Source organism: Crinia signifera, chromosome 9, assembly GCF_055691185.1.
Source record: "Crinia signifera chromosome 9, ASM5569118v1, whole genome shotgun sequence".
In the NCBI taxonomy this organism is placed as follows: domain Eukaryota; kingdom Metazoa; phylum Chordata; class Amphibia; order Anura; family Myobatrachidae; genus Crinia; species Crinia signifera.
Window position 1 is genome coordinate 165989313 of NC_139225.1, and position 17480 is coordinate 166006792.

The window sequence follows — 17480 nt, forward strand, 5'->3', positions numbered from 1 at the left end:
AGATAGAGAGCGAGAGAGAGATATATATATATGCCCCCAAGCTGTCGTCAAGGCTTCTGGGTCCCTAGCGCTATATCAAGGTGCAGCACCCAAAAATCAGCACAAGCTAGAAACCCCAGAGCAGCACACCAGTGATATACTATAGTGTTAATAAGTATTAGTGAGATAAATTAAAAAAAAAAAAATTAAAATAGCGCAGCGCTACGCAAAGCCGCTCATCTGTTATACACCAGCAGATGAACCATCCAAACCAGTCCAGGGGCACCGCACTCCACACCACCGTTACCCCAAATTGGGTCTACGAGTATCCAGCAAGGAGATAGATATATTGACAGGAGGTCGCAGTCAGGTTACGTGGGAGGATAAGCTGTTGGCATGCCGCTCCCCTGGGGGCTGATGAGGATCCTCTTTGGATTGCCGTTTTGTTTATACACCACGTGGTGACTCAGATATTCTTCAAATACAGCTTTTCTATAGTCTTTATGGCGGTGTCCTGGTCTCGTCTTCTAAAAGAGGATCTCAGTGATAGAACTATTATTATTATTATATATGTGTCCATGCACCCGGATTTATGTGGATATAAAGTGGGCGGTTTTTAATCAAATCAATATAGATATATCACACACACACACACACACACACCTCCCCAAATACCCCCTACACACACCCTCAAGTGCCCCTTACCCCCTACACATGGGGTCCCTGCGGTGGCTGGACAGTCAACTGCGAGGTCCCTGTCGTGGATGGGAATTGAGAGGAGGGGGCCCCACAGTTTTTGATGTCCAGGGCCACCACAGACCTTTATCTGCCCCTGCCCCCTACACATATCCCCATTGCCCCCTGCACCCACCTGGCGGAGCAGCCCCTCAGGTAAACCAGCAGCTGTATATCCCAAGTCGTTTCCTGCGCCTTATACGGTTACCTTACCCCGCCTTCTGACGTCACTCAATATAACTTTATTGTTCAACGGACACGAGCAGCGATGGAGTCACGTGTCCAAACCACCCCAGCTGCTGTCACTAGCCCGCCCCGCCCCCTGCTGCAGCTCTGCGGAATATAAATAGCTCCTCCCACACACTCTCACTTGACGTGGCAGAGGGTTGGAGGTGTGGCTATGCTAATGAGGTTCGTATTTATTTTCGCCGCCTAGGCAACTGGCAATCAGACGGGTGACGATTTGAACGATGCTTCGTGTGATTGGATGCTGAAAATGACCCATTATTTTGATTGGCTGGTGAGACGTCCATCTTCTTTAGCAAGGCGGATGATTTCTTGGAGGCGTGGCTTGTGGGCCATCTGTTGCAGGCATCTGGGCGTGGCTATACTCCCTGCTATGCTAATAAGTCCCAAGCTCGTTGGCTGAGGCGTTAGCAGGGGGAGGGGGTGTTTGACCACTGAGGGCGGGCTTGGCTGTGGTTCGCCTGTGATTGGCTGGAGCACAGTGTCAGGACATTGGCTGGATCGCCGCTCGGGGCCCCTCTGCTCTTGTTACGGCCGCTCAGTCAGATCTCAGCCGGCTCCGGAGTGACATGCTGGGGTCGGGAGGTATCGCGGAGCGGGGGCGTCTCCGTCAGCTGCTGCGGGGGAGTGTGGCCGGTCTGTGCGAGCTGAGGCTGCTGCGGGAGCGGCAGGAGGTGCGGGTGCGGCGGGCGCTGCGGGGAGTAGAGGTGAGAGGGGCTCCGGCTCTGCCTGTGTGTGACATCCCCCCTCCCCACTGTGTGTGTGTGTGTGACACATCCCCCTCCCCACTGTGTGTGTGTGTGTGTGTGTGTGTGACATCCCCCTCTCCTCTGTGTGTGTGTGTGTGTGTGTGTGTGTGTGTGTGTGTGTGTGTGTGTCATCCCCCTCCCCACTGTGTGTGTGTGTGTGTGTGTGTGTGTGTGTGTGTGACATCCCCCCTTATCTACTGTGTGTGTGTGTGTGTGACATCCCCCCTTATCTACTGTGTGTGACATCCCCCCTTATCTACTGTGTGTGTGTGTGTGTGTGTGTGTGTGTGACATCCCCCCTTATCTACTGTGTGTGTGTGTGTGTGTGTGTGACATCCCCCCTTATCTACTGTGTGTGTGACATCCCCCCCTTATCTACTGTGTGTGTGTGTGTGTGTGTCACCCTCCCCTTATCTACTGTGTATGTGACATTCCCCCTTATCTACTGTGTGTGTGTGTGTGTGTGTGTGTGTGTGTGTGTGTGTGTGACACCCTCCCCTTATCTACTGTGTGTGTGACACCCTCCCCTTATCTACTGTGTGTGTGACATTCCCCCTTATCTACTGTGTGTGTGTGTGACATCCCCCCTTATCTACTGTGTGTGACAGCCCCCCCTATTCTACTGTGTGTGTGTGTGTGTGTGTGTGTGTGTGTGTGACATCCCCCCTTATCTACTGTGTGTGTGTGACATCCCCCCTTATCTACTGTGTGTGACACCCCCTTCTCTAGTGTGTGTGTGTGACACCCCCTTCTCTAGTGTGTGTGTGTGAGACACCCCCTTCTCTAGTGTGTGTGTGTGTGTGTGTGTGTGAGACACCCCCTTCTCTAGTGTGTGTGTGTGTGTGAGACACCCCCTTCTCTAGTGTGTGTGTGACACACCCCCTTCTCTAGTGTGTGTGTGACACACCCCCTTCTCTAGTGTGTGTGTGACACCCCCTTCTCTAGTGTGTGTGTGACACCCCCTTCTCTAGTGTGTGTGTGTGTGTGTGACACCCCCTTCTCTAGTGTGTGTGTGTGACACCCCCTTCTCTAGTGTGTGTGTGTGTGTGTGACACACCTCCCTTCTTTAGTGTGTTTGTGTGACACACCTCACTTCTCTAGTGTGTGTGTGTGACACACCTCACTTCTCTAGTGTGTGTGTGTGTGTGTGTGACATTCCCTTCTCTAGTGTGTGTGTGTGTGTGACACCCCCCCTTCTCTAGTGTGTGTGTGTGTGTGTGTGTGACACCCCCCCTTCTCTAGTGTGTGTGTGTGTGAGAGACACCCCCCCCCTTCTCTAGTGTGTGTGTGACATCCCCCCCCCCCCTTCTCTACTGTGCCAGATATCCCCCTCCCCACTGCATGTGTGTTTTTGTGACATCCCCCCTCCACTACTGTCTGTGTGACATCCCCCCCCCCTTCACTACTGTCTGTGTGACATCCCCCCCTTCACTGCTGTCTGTGTGACATCCCCCCCTTCTCTACTGTGTGTGTGACATCCCCCATATGCTCTTTACCCCCATGTGTGTATGTGTTGTAAATGGGATGCGGTCATTAGTTATACAAGCACTAGGTGATTCGCACACCGCCGTAAGAGGCTCCGCCCCCTTAACATGTGAACGCCTTTATTGCATGAAATCTAGTTTGGGCTGCTGTGTCATGGGTGTGGATGGTGGATTGCCGGGGGCGGTGGTGTGGTGGGGGAGGAGTTGTTGTGTAGCGGGTGTCACTTAGACAATGTAGCCAGACACAATAGTAAAGGGCCTTAAACACATAATACACATAGGGGCTATTTTGAGTCACATGCAAACGATCCGAATTTTGCTCCTAGCCCAATGGTTGGGGTATGCGCATACACATTCCTGTGCATGTGCAAACCCCGACTGGGAACGGCGGCGGCAAGTTACTCACTCGCCCGGCTGTTTTCAGTGGGGGGAGAGAGGGGCGGTCCGCGGTGTAGACAGGGATCCTCATGAAAACTCTGGGTACGTGTGCTGTCCAGCTTTATCACCCCGCTGAATGACAGACTCCTGTATGGGAGTATCCTAGGGAACGATCGCACACGCAGCATGTATGGGAGTATCTGAGGGGACGATCGCACACGCGGCGTGTATGGGAGTATCTGAGGGAACGATCGCACACGCGGCATGTATGGGAGTATCTGAAGGAACGATCGCACACGCGGCATGTATGGGAGTATCTGAGGGAACGATCGCACACGCGGCATGTATGGGAGTATCTGAGGGAACGATCGCACACACAGCATGTATGGGAGTATCTGAGGGAATGATCACACACGCGGCCTGTATGGGAGTATCTGAGGGAATGATCACACACGCGGCCTGTATGAGAGTATCTGAGGGAACGATCGCAGACGCGGCATGTATGGGAGTATCTGAGGGAACGATCACACACGCGGCCTGTATGGGAGTATCTGAGGGAACGATCGCAGACGCGGCATGTATGGGAGTATCTGAGGGAATGATCACACACGCGGCCTGTATGAGAGTATCTGAGGGAACGATCGCAGACGCGGCATGTATGGGAGTATCTGAGGGAATGATCACACACGCGGCATGTATGGGAGTATCTGAGGGAATGATCACACACGCGGCATGTGTGGGAGTATCTGAGGGAACGATCGCAGACGCGGCCTGTATGGGAGTATCTGAGGGGACAATCGCACACGCGGCATGTATGGGAGTATCTGAGGGAATGATCGCACAAGCGGCCTGTATGGGAGTATCTGAGGGAACGATCGCAGACGCGGCCTGTATGGGAGTATCTGAGGGAACGATCGCACACACAGCCTGTATGGGAGTATCTGAGGGAACGATCACAGACGCGGCCTGTATGGGAGTATCTGAGGGAACGATCGTACACACAGCATGTATGGGAGTATCTGAGGGAACGATCGTAGATGCAGCCTGTATGGGAGTATCTGAGGGAATGATCGCACACACAGCCTGTATGGGAGTATCTGAGGGAACCATCGCACACACAGCCTGTATGGGAGTATCTGAGGGGACAATCGCACACGCAGCATGTATAGGAGTATCTGAGGGAACGATCACACACGCGGCCTGTATAGGAGTATCTGAGGGAACCATCGCACACACAGCCTGTATGGGAGTATCTGAGGGGACAATCGCACACGCAGCATGTATAGGAGTATCTGAGGGAACGATCACACACGCGGCCTGTATGGGAGTATCTGAGGGGACGATCGCACACGCGGCATGTATGGGAGTATCTGAGGGAATGATCGCACAAGCGGCCTGTATGGGAGTATCTGAGGGAACGATCGCAGACGCGGCCTGTATGGGAGTATCTGAGGGAACGATCGCACACACAGCCTGTATGGGAGTATCTGAGGGAACGATCACAGACGCGGCCTGTATGGGAGTATCTGAGGGAACGATCGTACACACAGCATGTATGGGAGTATCTGAGGGAACGATCGTAGATGCAGCCTGTATGGGAGTATCTGAGGGAATGATCGCACACACAGCCTGTATGGGAGTATCTGAGGGAATGATCGTACACACAGCCTGTATGGGAGTATCTGAGGGAAGGATCGCACACACAGCATGTATGGGAGTATCTGAGGGAACGATCACAGACGCGGCCTGTATGGGAGTATCTGAGGGAATGATCGTACACACAGCATGTATGGGAGTATCTGAGGGAACCATCGCACACACAGCCTGTATGGGAGTATCTGAGGGAACGATCGCACACGCGGCATGTATGGGAGTATCTGAGGGGACGATCGCACACGCAGCATGTATGGGAGTATCTGAGGGAATGATCACACACGCGGCCTGTATGGGAGTATCTGAGGGAACGATCGCAGACGCGGCCTGTATGGGAGTATCTGAGGGAACGATCGCGCACACACAGCCTGTATGGGAGTATCTGAGGGAACGATCACAGACGCGGCCTGTATGGGAGTATCTGAGGGAACGATCGCAGACGCGGCCTGTATGGGAGTATCTGAGGGAACGATCACAGACGCGGCCTGTATGGGAGTATCTGAGGGAACGATCACAGACGCGGCCTGTATGGGAGTATCTGAGGGAACGATCACAGACGCGGCCTGTATGGGAGTATCTGAGGGAAGGATCGCACACACAGCCTGTATGGGAGTATCTGAGGGAACGATCACAGATGCGGCCTGTATGGGAGTATCTGAGGGAACGATCGCACACACAGCATGTATGGGAGTATCTGAGGGAAGGATCGCGCACACAGCCTGTATGGGAGTATCTGAGGGAACCATCGCACACACAGCATGTATGGGAGTATCTGAGGGAACGATCGCACACACAGCCTGTATGGGAGTATCTGAGGGAACGATCACAGACGCGGCCTGTATGGGAGTATCTGAGGGAACGATCGCACACGCGGCATGTATAGGAGTATCTTAGGGAACCATCGCACACACAGCCTGTATGGGAGTATCTGAGGGAACGATCGCACACGCGGCATGTATGGGAGTATCTGAGGGAACGATCGTAGATGCAGCGTGTATGGGAGTATCTGAGGGAATGATCACACACGCGGCATGTGTGGGAGTATCTGAGGGAACGATCGCACATGCGGCATGTATGGGAGTATCTGAGGGAACGATCGTAGACGCGGCATGTATGGGAGTATCTGAGGGAACGATCGCACACACAGCATGTATGGGAGTATCTGAGGGGATGATCACACACGCGGCATGTATGGGAGTATCTGAGGGAACGATCGCACACGCGGCCTGTATGGGAGTATCCTAGGGAACGATCGCAGACGCGGCATGTATGGGAGTATCTGAGGGAACGATCGCAGATGCAGCATGCATGGGAGTATCTGAGGGAACGATCGCACACACAGCATGTATGGGAGTATCTAAGATAACGATTGCACACACAGCCTGTATAGGAGTATCTGAGGGAACAATCGTACACGCGGCATGTGTGGGAGTATCTGAGGGAACAATCGTACATGCGGCATGTGTGGGAGTATCTGAGGGAACGATCGCACACACAGCATGTATGGGAGTATCTGAGTGAACGATCGTACACACAGCATGTATGGGAGTATCTGAGGTAACGATCGCACACGCGGCATGTATGGGAGTATCTGAGGGAACAATCGTGCACACACGGCATGTATGGGAGTATCTGAGATAACGATCGTAGACGTGGCATGTATGGGAGTATCTGAGGGAACAATCGCAGACGCAGCATGTATGGGAGTATCTGAGGTAACGATCGTACATGCAGCCTTTATGGGAGTATCTGAGGTAACGATCGCACACACAGCCTGTATGGGAGTATCTGAGGGAACGATCGCACACGTAGCATGTATGGGAGTATCTGAGGGAACGATCGTAGATGCGGCATGTATGGGAGTATCTGAGGGAACGATCGCAGACGCAGCATGTATGGGAGTATCTGAGGTAACGATCGCGCACACAGCCTGTATGGGAGTATCTGAGGGAACGATCGCACACGTAGCATGTATGGGAGTATCTGAGGGAACAATCGCAGACGCAGCATGTATGGGAGTATCTGAGGTAACGATCGTACATGCAGCCTTTATGGGAGTATCTGAGGTAACGATCGCGCACGCGGCGTGTATGGGAGTATCTGAGGGAACGATCGCACACACGGCATGTATGGGAGTATCTGAGGGAACGATCGCACACGCGGCGTGTATGGGAGTATCTGATGGAACGATCGCACACGCGGCGTGTATGGGAGTATCTGAGGGAACGATCGCACACGCGGCGTGTATGGGAGTATCTGAGGGAACGATCGCACACGCGGCGTGTATGGGAGTATCTGAGGGAACGATCGCACACGCGGCGTGTATGGGAGTATCTGAGGGAACGATCGCACACGCGGCATGTTTTGGAGTATCTGAGGGAACGATCGTAGACGCGGCATGTATGGGAGTATCTGAGGGAACGATCGTAGACGCGGCATGTATGGGAGTATCTGAGGGAACGATCGCACACACAGCATGTATGGGAGTATCTGAGGGAACGATCGCACACACAGCATGTATGGGAGTATCTGAGGGAACGATCGCACACGCGGCATGTATGGGAGTATCTGAGGGAACGATCGCACACGCGGAATGTATGGGAGTATCTGAGGGAACGATCGCACACGCGGAATGTATGGGAGTATCTGAGGGAACGATCGCACACGCGGCGTGTATGGGAGTATCTGAGGGAACGATCGCACACGCGGCATGTACGGGAGTATCTGAGGGAACGATCGCACATGCGGCATGTATGGGAGTATCTGAGGGAACGATCGTAGACGCGGCATGTATGGGAGTATCTGAGGGAACGATCGTAGACGCGGCATGTATGGGAGTGTCTGAGGGAATGATCGCACACACAGCATGTATGGGAGTATCTGAGGGAACGATCGTACACACAGCATGTATAGGAGTATCTGAGGGAACGATCGCACACGCAGCATGTATGGGAGTATCTGAGGGAACGATCACACACGCGGCATGTATGGGAGTATCTGAGGGAACGATCGCACACGCAGCATGTATGGGAGTATTTGAGGGAACGATCGCACACGCAGCATGTACGGGAGTATCTGAGGGAACGATCGCACACACAGCATGTACGGGAGTATCTGAGGGAACGATCGCACACACAGCATGTACGGGAGTATCTGAGGGAACGATCGCACACACAGCATGTATGGGAGTATCTGAGGGAACGATCATAGACGCGGCATGTATGGGAGTATCTGAGGGAACGATCGCACACGCGGCATGTATGGGAGTATCTGAGGGAACGATCGTACACACAGCATGTATGGGAGTATCTGAGGGAACGATCGCACACGCGGCATGTATGGGAGTATCTGAGGGAACGATCGTACACACAGCATGTATGGGAGTATCTGAGGGAACAATCGTACACGCGGCATGTGTGGGAGTATCTGAGGGAACGATCGTACATGCGGCATGTATGGGAGTATCTGAGGGAACGATCGCACACACAGCATGTATGGGAGTATCTGAGGGAACGATCGCACACAGCCTGTATGGGAGTATCTGAGGGAACGATCGCACACACAGCCTGTATGGGAGTATCTGAGGGAACGATCGCACACGCGGCATGTATGGGAGTATCTGAGGGAACGATCGCACACGCGGCATGTATGGGAGTATCTGAGGGAACGATCGTAGACGCAGTCTGTATATAATCTATCTTTGGTACAAATTGCCTTTGGGAACATTACAATATATCAGGAAAGGCCAGCCTGTGGCTCTCCAGATGTTGTGAAACTACAAATCCCAGCATGCATTGTCACAGTTTTTACTCTCCCTTAGCGCAAATCTGTGGCAAGGCATAATGGGATTTGTAGTTTCAGGCTGGCCAGGCCTGTAGGTACTTATGTATTATCTGGGCTCCCATGGTAAATGTACCCCATTTTTATCATACCCCTACTATCCAACTACGCATGGAGTTGATTTTATATAGTGTGGTGAGCGCAGCGAGCCACCGTGCCCGAAGCGTGGCGAGCGGACGCAGTCTCATAAGAAAAACGGGAGCCCAGATATTACATAAGTACCGGCCTGTAATATATTATGTCCAGCAGTTGAATCATTACTGCACACACGAGGCTGCTGGCAGCTCACACTTGTCTTGTGCTGGTAATACCCCGCAGCAGGAATATTATCATGTACCTGTGTAATGTGCGTACAAAAGGTGCGATATGGCTTTTGTCTAAGTCAGAATCGGATAGCAAGTTAGCGAAAAGCGCACCTTGTAAGGGGACATGCGATACCGAAGTGCGGCCCTTCATGACCGGTATCTCCAGTAGAAACAGAATGTGCAGCACAACCGATTTTCTAATATATCGTAGTGAGGGCCAAGCTGCACAATGCAGCCCCCTGTTCTCCCTCCCCGCCATCATAAGTCCCCTGCTATCTCCCCTCGGTCACCAGTATTGTATCAAAAATCTGAAAATGTATAATATATAATAAAATGTGATTACGAGATTTCTGTACCACTGAGTAATGTATAATGTTGTATACTTACAAGTCGGTGCCCGGCTCAGAAGCAATCCAACAGACTCTGCAGCCGGTGCGATGGGCACGGGACCGCGCACCATATCGGACCTGCGATTGATCTCTGCATTGCCTGGTTCCGTACATACAACCTGTGAATGATCAGATAATCTTCCGAGCGTCACGGAGACACAGAAACCTGTTACTTACTGTATTAGTTGCGTCGCGGCTGTTTGCTGACATGTCACAGGCTTCTGACTGTTGGATGTCTCTTCTTAGGACCTGGATAGACAGCTGTGGGAGCTGGAGAGACAGCTCGGAGAACTTAGACTGAGAGCTGAGAATGACCATGACACCGGTGAGTTCTGTTCATGCAGCGTCGTACATGACACATTAACCCTCTGAGTGCCAAGCGAATCATAAAGACCTGTAATGTTACCTTATATATAAGAGACTGTCATCTCCTCCTCTCTGATGTACCACCTGATATACTCTGTGCTGCTGGGGACCCTGCTCCTCCCACTATATAACTCTCAGTCTGTGGCTTCCTGCTGCCTCCATTCCCCTCCTCACATCATGTCACTGCCCCTGTCACATGCAGCCCTGTCCTCACTGACACATCCCTCATCTCCTGATATACTCTGTGCTGCTGGGGACCCTGCTCCTCCCACTATATAACTCTCAGTCTGTGGCTTCCTGCTGCCTCCATTCCCCTCCTCACATCATGTCACTGCCCCTGTCACATGCAGCCCTGTCCTCACTGACACATCCCTCATCTCCTGATATACTCTGTGCTGCTGGGGACCCTGCTCCTCCCACTATATAACTCTCAGTCTGTGGCTTCCTGCTGCCTCCATTCCCCTCCTCACATCATGTCACTGCCCCTGTCACATGCAGCCCTGTCCTCACTAACACATCCCTCATCTCCTGATATACTCTGTGCTGCTGGGGACCCTGCTCCTCCCACTATATAACTCTCAGTCTGTGGCTCCCTGCTGCCCCCATTCCCCTCCTCACATCATGTCACTGCCCCTGTCACATGCAGCCCTGTCCTCACTGACACATCACTCATCTCCTGATGTACTCTGTGCTGCTGGGGACCCTGCTCCTCCCACTATATAACTCTCAGTCTGTGGCTTCCTGCTGCCCCATTCCCCTCCTCACATCATGTCACTGCCCCTGTCACATGCAGCCCTGTCCTCACTAACACATCACTCATCTCCTGATATACTCTGTGCTGCTGGAGACCCTGCTCCTCCCACTATATAACTCTCAGTCTGTGGCTCCCTGCTGCCCCCATTCCCCTCCTCACATCATGTCACTGCCCCTGTCACATGCAGCCCTGTCCTCACTGACACATCACTCATCTCCTGATGTACTCTGTGCTGCTGGGGACCCTGCTCCTCCCACTATATAACTCTCAGTCTGTGGCTTCCTGCTGCCCCATTCCCCTCCTCACATCATGTCACTGCCCCTGTCACATGCAGCCCTGTCCTCTCTGACACATGCCTCATCTCCTGATATACTCTGTGCTGCTGGAAACCCTGCTCCTTCCACTATATAACTCTCAGTCTGTGGCTTCCTGCTGCCTCCATTCCCCTCCTCACATCATGTCACTGCCCCTGTCACATGCAGTCCTGTCCTCACTGACACATCACACATATACTGATATACTCTGTGCTGCTGGGGACCCTGTCGCTCCCACTATATAACTCTCAGTCTGTGGCTTCCTGCTGCCTCCATTCCCCTCCTCACATCATGTCACTGCCTCTGTCACATGCAGCCCTGTCATCACTGACACATCACTCATCTCCTGATATACTCTGTGCTGCTGGGGACCCTGCTCCTCCCACTATATAACTCTCAGTCTGTGGCTTCCTGCTGCCCCCATTCCCCTCCTCACATCATGTCACTGCCCCTGTCACATGCAGCCCTGTCCTCACTGACACATCACTCACCTCCTGATATACTCTGTGCTGCTGGGGACCCTGCTCCTCCCACTATATAACTCTCAGTCTGTGGCGTCCTGCTGCCTCCATTCTCCTCCTCACATCATGTCACTGCCCCTGTCACATGCAGCCCTGTCATCACTGACACATCACTCATCTCCTGATATACTCTGTGCTGCTGGGGAGCCTGCTCCTTCCACTATATAACTCTCAGTCTGTGGCTTCCTGCTGCCCCCATTCCCCTCCCCACATCATGTCACTGTCCCTGTCACATGCAGCCCTGTCCTCACTGACCCATCACTCATCTCCTGATATACTCTGTGCTGCTGGGGATCCTGCTCCTCCCACTATATAACTCTCAGTCTGTGGTTTCCTGCTGCCCCATTCCCCTCCTCACATCATGTCACTGCCCCTGTCACATGCAGCCCTGTCCTCACTGACACATCACTCATCTCCTGATATACTCTGTGCTGCTGGGGACCCTATAACTCTCAGTCTGTGGCTTCCTGCTGCCCCCATTCCCCTCCTCACATCATGTCACTGCCCCTGTCACATGCAGCCCTGTCCTCACTGACACATCACTCACCTCCTGATATACTCTGTGCTGCTGGGGACCCTGCTCCTCCCACTATATAACTCTCAGTCTGTGGCTTCCTGCTGCCTCCATTCCCCTCCTCACATCATGTCACTGCCCCTGTCACATGCAGCCCTGTCCTCACTGACCCATCACTCATCTCCTGATATACTCTGTGCTGCTGGGGATCCTGCTCCTCCCACTATATAACTCTCAGTCTGTGGTTTCCTGCTGCCCCATTCCCCTCCTCACATCATGTCACTGCCCCTGTCACATGCAGCCCTGTCCTCACTGACACATCACTCATCTCCTGATATACTCTGTGCTGCTGGGGACCCTGCTCCTCCCACTATATAACTCTCAGTCTGTGGCTTCCTGCTGCCTCCATTCCCCTCCTCACATCATGTCACTGTCCCTGTCACATGCAGCCCTGTCCTCACTGACCCATCACTCATCTCCTGATATACTCTGTGCTGCTGGGGACCCTGCTCCTTCCACTATATAACTCTCAGTCTGTGGCTTCCTGCTGCCTCCATTCCCCTCCTCACATCATGTCACTGCCCCTGTCACATGCAGCCCTGTCATCACTGACACATCACTCATCTCCTGATATACTCTGTGCTGCTGGGGACCCTGCTCCTCCCACTATATAACTCTCAGTCTGTGGCTTCCTGCTGCCTCCATTCCCCTCCTCACATCATGTCACTGCCCCTGTCACATGCAGCCCTGTCCTCACTGACACATCACTCATCTCCTGATATACTCTGTGCTGCTGGGGACCCTGCTCCTTCCACTATATAACTCTCAGTCTGTGGCTTCCTGCTGCCTCCATTCCGCTCCTCACATCATGTCACTGCCCCTGTCACATGCAGCCCTGTCCTCACTGACACATCACTCATCTCCTGATATACTCTGTGCTGCTGGGGACCCTGCTCCTTCCACTATATAACTCTCAGTCTGTGGCTTCCTGCTGCCCCCATTCCCCTCCTCACATCATGTCACTGCTCCTGTCACATGCAGCCCTGTCCTCACTGATACATCACTCATCTCCTGATATACTCTGTGCTGCTGGAGACCCTGCTCCTCCCACTATATAACTCTCAGTCTGTGGCTTCCTGCTGCCCCCATTCCCCTCCTCACATCATGTCACTGCCCCTGTCACATGCAGCCCTGTCCTCACTGACACATCACTCATCTCCTGATATACTCTGTGCTGCTGGGGACCCTGCTCCTTCCACTATATAACTCTCAGTCTGTGGCTTCCTGCTGCCTCCATTCCGCTCCTCACATCATGTCACTGCCCCTGTCACATGCAGCCCTGTCCTCACTGACACATCACTCATCTCCTGATATACTCTGTGCTGCTGGGGACCCTGCTCCTTCCACTATATAACTCTCAGTCTGTGGCTTCCTGCTGCCCCCATTCCCCTCCTCACATCATGTCACTGCTCCTGTCACATGCAGCCCTGTCCTCACTGATACATCACTCATCTCCTGATATACTCTGTGCTGCTGGAGACCCTGCTCCTCCCACTATATAACTCTCAGTCTGTGGCTTCCTGCTGCCCCCATTCCCCTCCTCACATCATGTCACTGCCCCTGTCACATGCAGCCCTGTCCTCACTGACACATCCCTCATCTCCTGATATACTCTGTGCTGCTGGGGATCCTGCTCCTCCCACTATATAACTCTCAGTCTGTGGCTTCCTGCTGCCCCCATTCCCCTCCTCACATCATGTCACTGCCCCTGTCACATGCAGCACTGTCCTCACTGACACATCACTCATCTCCTGATATACTCTGTGCTGCTGGGGATCCTGCTCCTCCCACTATATAACTCTCAGTCTGTGGCTTCCTGCTGCCCCCATTCCCCTCCTCACATCATGTCACTGCCCCTGTCACATGCAGCCCTGTCCTCACTGACACATCCCTCATCTCCTGATATACTATGTGCTGCTGGGGATCCTGCTCCTCCCACTATATAACTCTCAGTCTGTGGCTTCCTGCTGCCCCCATTCCCCTCCTCACATCATTTCCCTGCCCCTGTCACATGCAGCCCTGTCCTCACTGTCCCATCACTCATCTCCTGATACACTCTGTGCTGCTGGGGATCCTGCTCCTCCCACTATATAACTCTCAGTCTGTGGCTTCCTGCTGCCTCCATTCCCCTCCTCACATCATGTCACTGCCCCTGTCACATGCAGCCCTGTCCTCACTGACACATCCCTCATCTCCTGATATACTCTGTGCTGCTCGGGATCCTGCTCCTCCCACTATATAACTCTCAGTCTGTGGCTTCCTGCTGCCTCCATTCCCCTCCTCACATCATGTCACTGCCCCTGTCACATGCAGCCCTGTCCTCACTGACACATCCCTCATCTCCTGATATACTCTGTGCTGCTGGGGACCCTGCTCCTCCCACTATATAACTCTCAGTCTGTGGCTCCCTGCTGCCTCCATTCCCCTCCTCACATCATGTCACTGCCCCTGTCACATGCAGCACTGTCCTCACTGACCCATCACTCATCTCCTGATATACTCTGTGCTGCTGGGAACCCTGCTCCTCCCACTATATAACTCTCAGTCTGTGGCTTCCTGCTGCCTCCATTCCCCTCCTCACATCATGTCACTGCCCCTGTCACATGCAGCCCTGTCATCACTGACACATCCCTCATTTCCTGATATACTCTGTGCTGCTGGGGACCCTGCTCCTCCCACTATATAACTCTCAGTCTGTGGCTTCCTGCTGCCTCCATTCCCCTCCTCACATCATGTCACTGCCCCTGTCACATGCAGCCCTGTCCTCACTGACACATCCCTCATCTCCTGATATACTCTGTGCTGCTCGGGATCCTGCTCCTCCCACTATATAACTCTCAGTCTGTGGCTTCCTGCTGCCTCCATTCCCCTCCTCACATCATGTCACTGCCCCTGTCACATGCAGCCCTGTCCTCACTGACACATCCCTCATCTCCTGATATACTCTGTGCTGCTCGGGATCCTGCTCCTCCCACTATATAACTCTCAGTCTGTGGCTTCCTGCTGCCTCCATTCCCCTCCTCACATCATGTCACTGCCCCTGTCACATGCAGCCCTGTCCTCACTGACACATCCCTCATCTCCTGATATACTCTGTGCTGCTGGGGACCCTGCTCCTCCCACTATATAACTCTCAGTCTGTGGCTTCCTGCTGCCCCTATTCCCCTCCTCACATCATGTCACTGCCCCTGTCACATGCAGCCCTGTCCTCACTGACACATTCCTCATCTCCTGATATACTCAGTGCTGCTGGGGACCCTGCTCCTCCCACTATATAACTCTCAGTCTGTGGCTCCCTGCTGCCTCCATTCCCCTCCTCACATCATGTCACTGCCCCTGTCACATGCAGCACTGTCCTCACTGACCCATCACTCATCTCCTGATATACTCTGTGCTGCTGGGGACCCTGCTCCTCCCACTATATAACTCTCAGTCTGTGGCTTCCTGCTGCCTCCATTCCCCTCCTCACATCATGTCACTGCCCCTGTCACATGCAGCTCTGTCATCACTGACACATCCCCCATCTCCTGATATACTCTGTGCTACTGGGGACCCTGCTCCTCCCACTATATAACTCTCAGTCTGTGGCTTCCTGCTGCCCCCATTCCCCTCCTCACATCATGTCACTGCCCCTGTCACATGCAGCCCTGTCATCACTGACACATCACTCATCCCCTGATATACTCTGTGCTGCTGGGGACCCTGCTCCTCCCACTATATAACTCTCAGTCTGTGGCTTCCTGCTGCCTCCATTCCCCTCCTCACATCATGTCACTGCCCCTGTCACATGCAGCCCGGTCCTCACTGACACATCACTCATCTCCTGATATACTCTGTGCTGCTGGGGACCCTGCTCCTCCCACTATATAACTCTCAGTCTGTGGCTTCCTGCTGCCTCCATTCCTCTCCTCGCATCATGTCACTGTCCCTGTCACATGCAGCCCTGTCCTCACTGACACTTCCCTCATCTCCTGATATACTCTGTGCTGCTGGGACCCTGCTCCTCCCACTATATAACTCTCAGTCTGTGGCTTCCTGCTGCCTCCATTCCCCTCCTCACATCATGTCACTGCCCCTGTCACATGCAGCCCTGTCCTGACTGATACATCACTCATCTCCTGATATACTCTGTGCTGCTGGGACCCTGCTCCTCCCACTATATAACTCTCAGTCTGTGGCTTCCTGCTGCCTCCATCCACCTCCTCACATCATGTCACTGCCCCTGTCACATGCAGACCTGTCCTCACTGACACATCACTCATCTCCTGATATACTCTGTGCTGCTGGGGACACTGCTCCTCCCACTATATAACTCTCAGTCTGTGGCTTCCTGCTGCCCCCATTCCCCTCCTCACATCATGTCACTGCCCCTGTCACATGCAGCTCTGTCATCACTGACACATCCCCCATCTCCTGATATACTCTGTGCTGCTGGGGACCCTATAACTCTCAGTCTGTGGCTTCCTGCTGCCTCCATTCCCCTCATCACATCATGTCACTGCCCCTGTCACATGCAGCCCTGTCCTCACTGACACATCACTCATCTCCTGATATACTCTGTGCTGCTGGGGACCCTGCTCCCCCACTATATAACTCTCAGTCTGTGGCTTCCTGCTGCCCCCATTCCCCTCCTCACATCATGTCACTGCCCCTGTCACATGCAGCCCTGTCCTCACTGACACATCACTCATCTCCTGATATACTCTGTGCTGCTGGGGACCCTGCTCCTCCAACTATATACCTCTCAGTCTGTGGCTTCCTGCTGCCTCCATTCCCGTCCTCACATCATGTCACTGCCCCTGTCACATGCAGCCCTGTCCTCACTGACACATCACTCATCTCCTGATATACTCTGTGCTGCTTGGGACCCTGCTCCTCCCACTATATAACTCTTAGTCTGTGGCTTCCTGCTGCCTCCATTCCCCTCCTCACATCATGTCACTGCCCCTGTCACATGCAGCCCTGTCCTCACTGACACATCACTCATCTCCTGATATACTCTGTGCTGCTGAGGACCCTGCTCCTCCCACTATATAACTATCAGTCTGTGGCTTCCTGCTGCCTCCATTCCCCTCCTCACATCATGTCACTGCCCCTGTCACATGCAGCCCTGTCCTCACTGACATCACTCATCTCCTGATATACTCTGTGCTGCTGGGGACCCTGCTCCTCCCACTGTATAATTCTCAGTCT

General features: G+C 53.4%; 2 protein-coding genes across 3 annotated transcripts in view; one reads left to right on the plus strand and one right to left on the minus strand.

Moving 5' to 3' along the window:
* Window positions 1-961, minus strand: part of FKRP (fukutin related protein) — a 28520-nt gene extending 27559 nt beyond the window's left edge. Inside the window, exon 1 of one of the 2 annotated variants that reach the window (XM_083160396.1) lies at window positions 851-961. The gene's annotated coding sequence lies outside the window, so the exon portion shown is untranslated. The remainder of the gene's footprint in view (window positions 1-850) is intronic. The other variant, XM_083160397.1, reaches the window with a different exon arrangement.
* Window positions 962-1407: 446 nt separating this feature from the next.
* The window catches only part of DACT3 (dishevelled binding antagonist of beta catenin 3), a 38455-nt gene continuing 22382 nt past the window's right edge, over window positions 1408-17480 (plus strand). Inside the window, exons 1-2 of the mRNA XM_083160398.1 lie at window positions 1408-1667; window positions 10005-10083. Of these exons, the coding sequence (XP_083016524.1) occupies window positions 1530-1667; window positions 10005-10083 (217 nt within the window). The 5' untranslated portion in view covers window positions 1408-1529. The remainder of the gene's footprint in view (window positions 1668-10004; window positions 10084-17480) is intronic.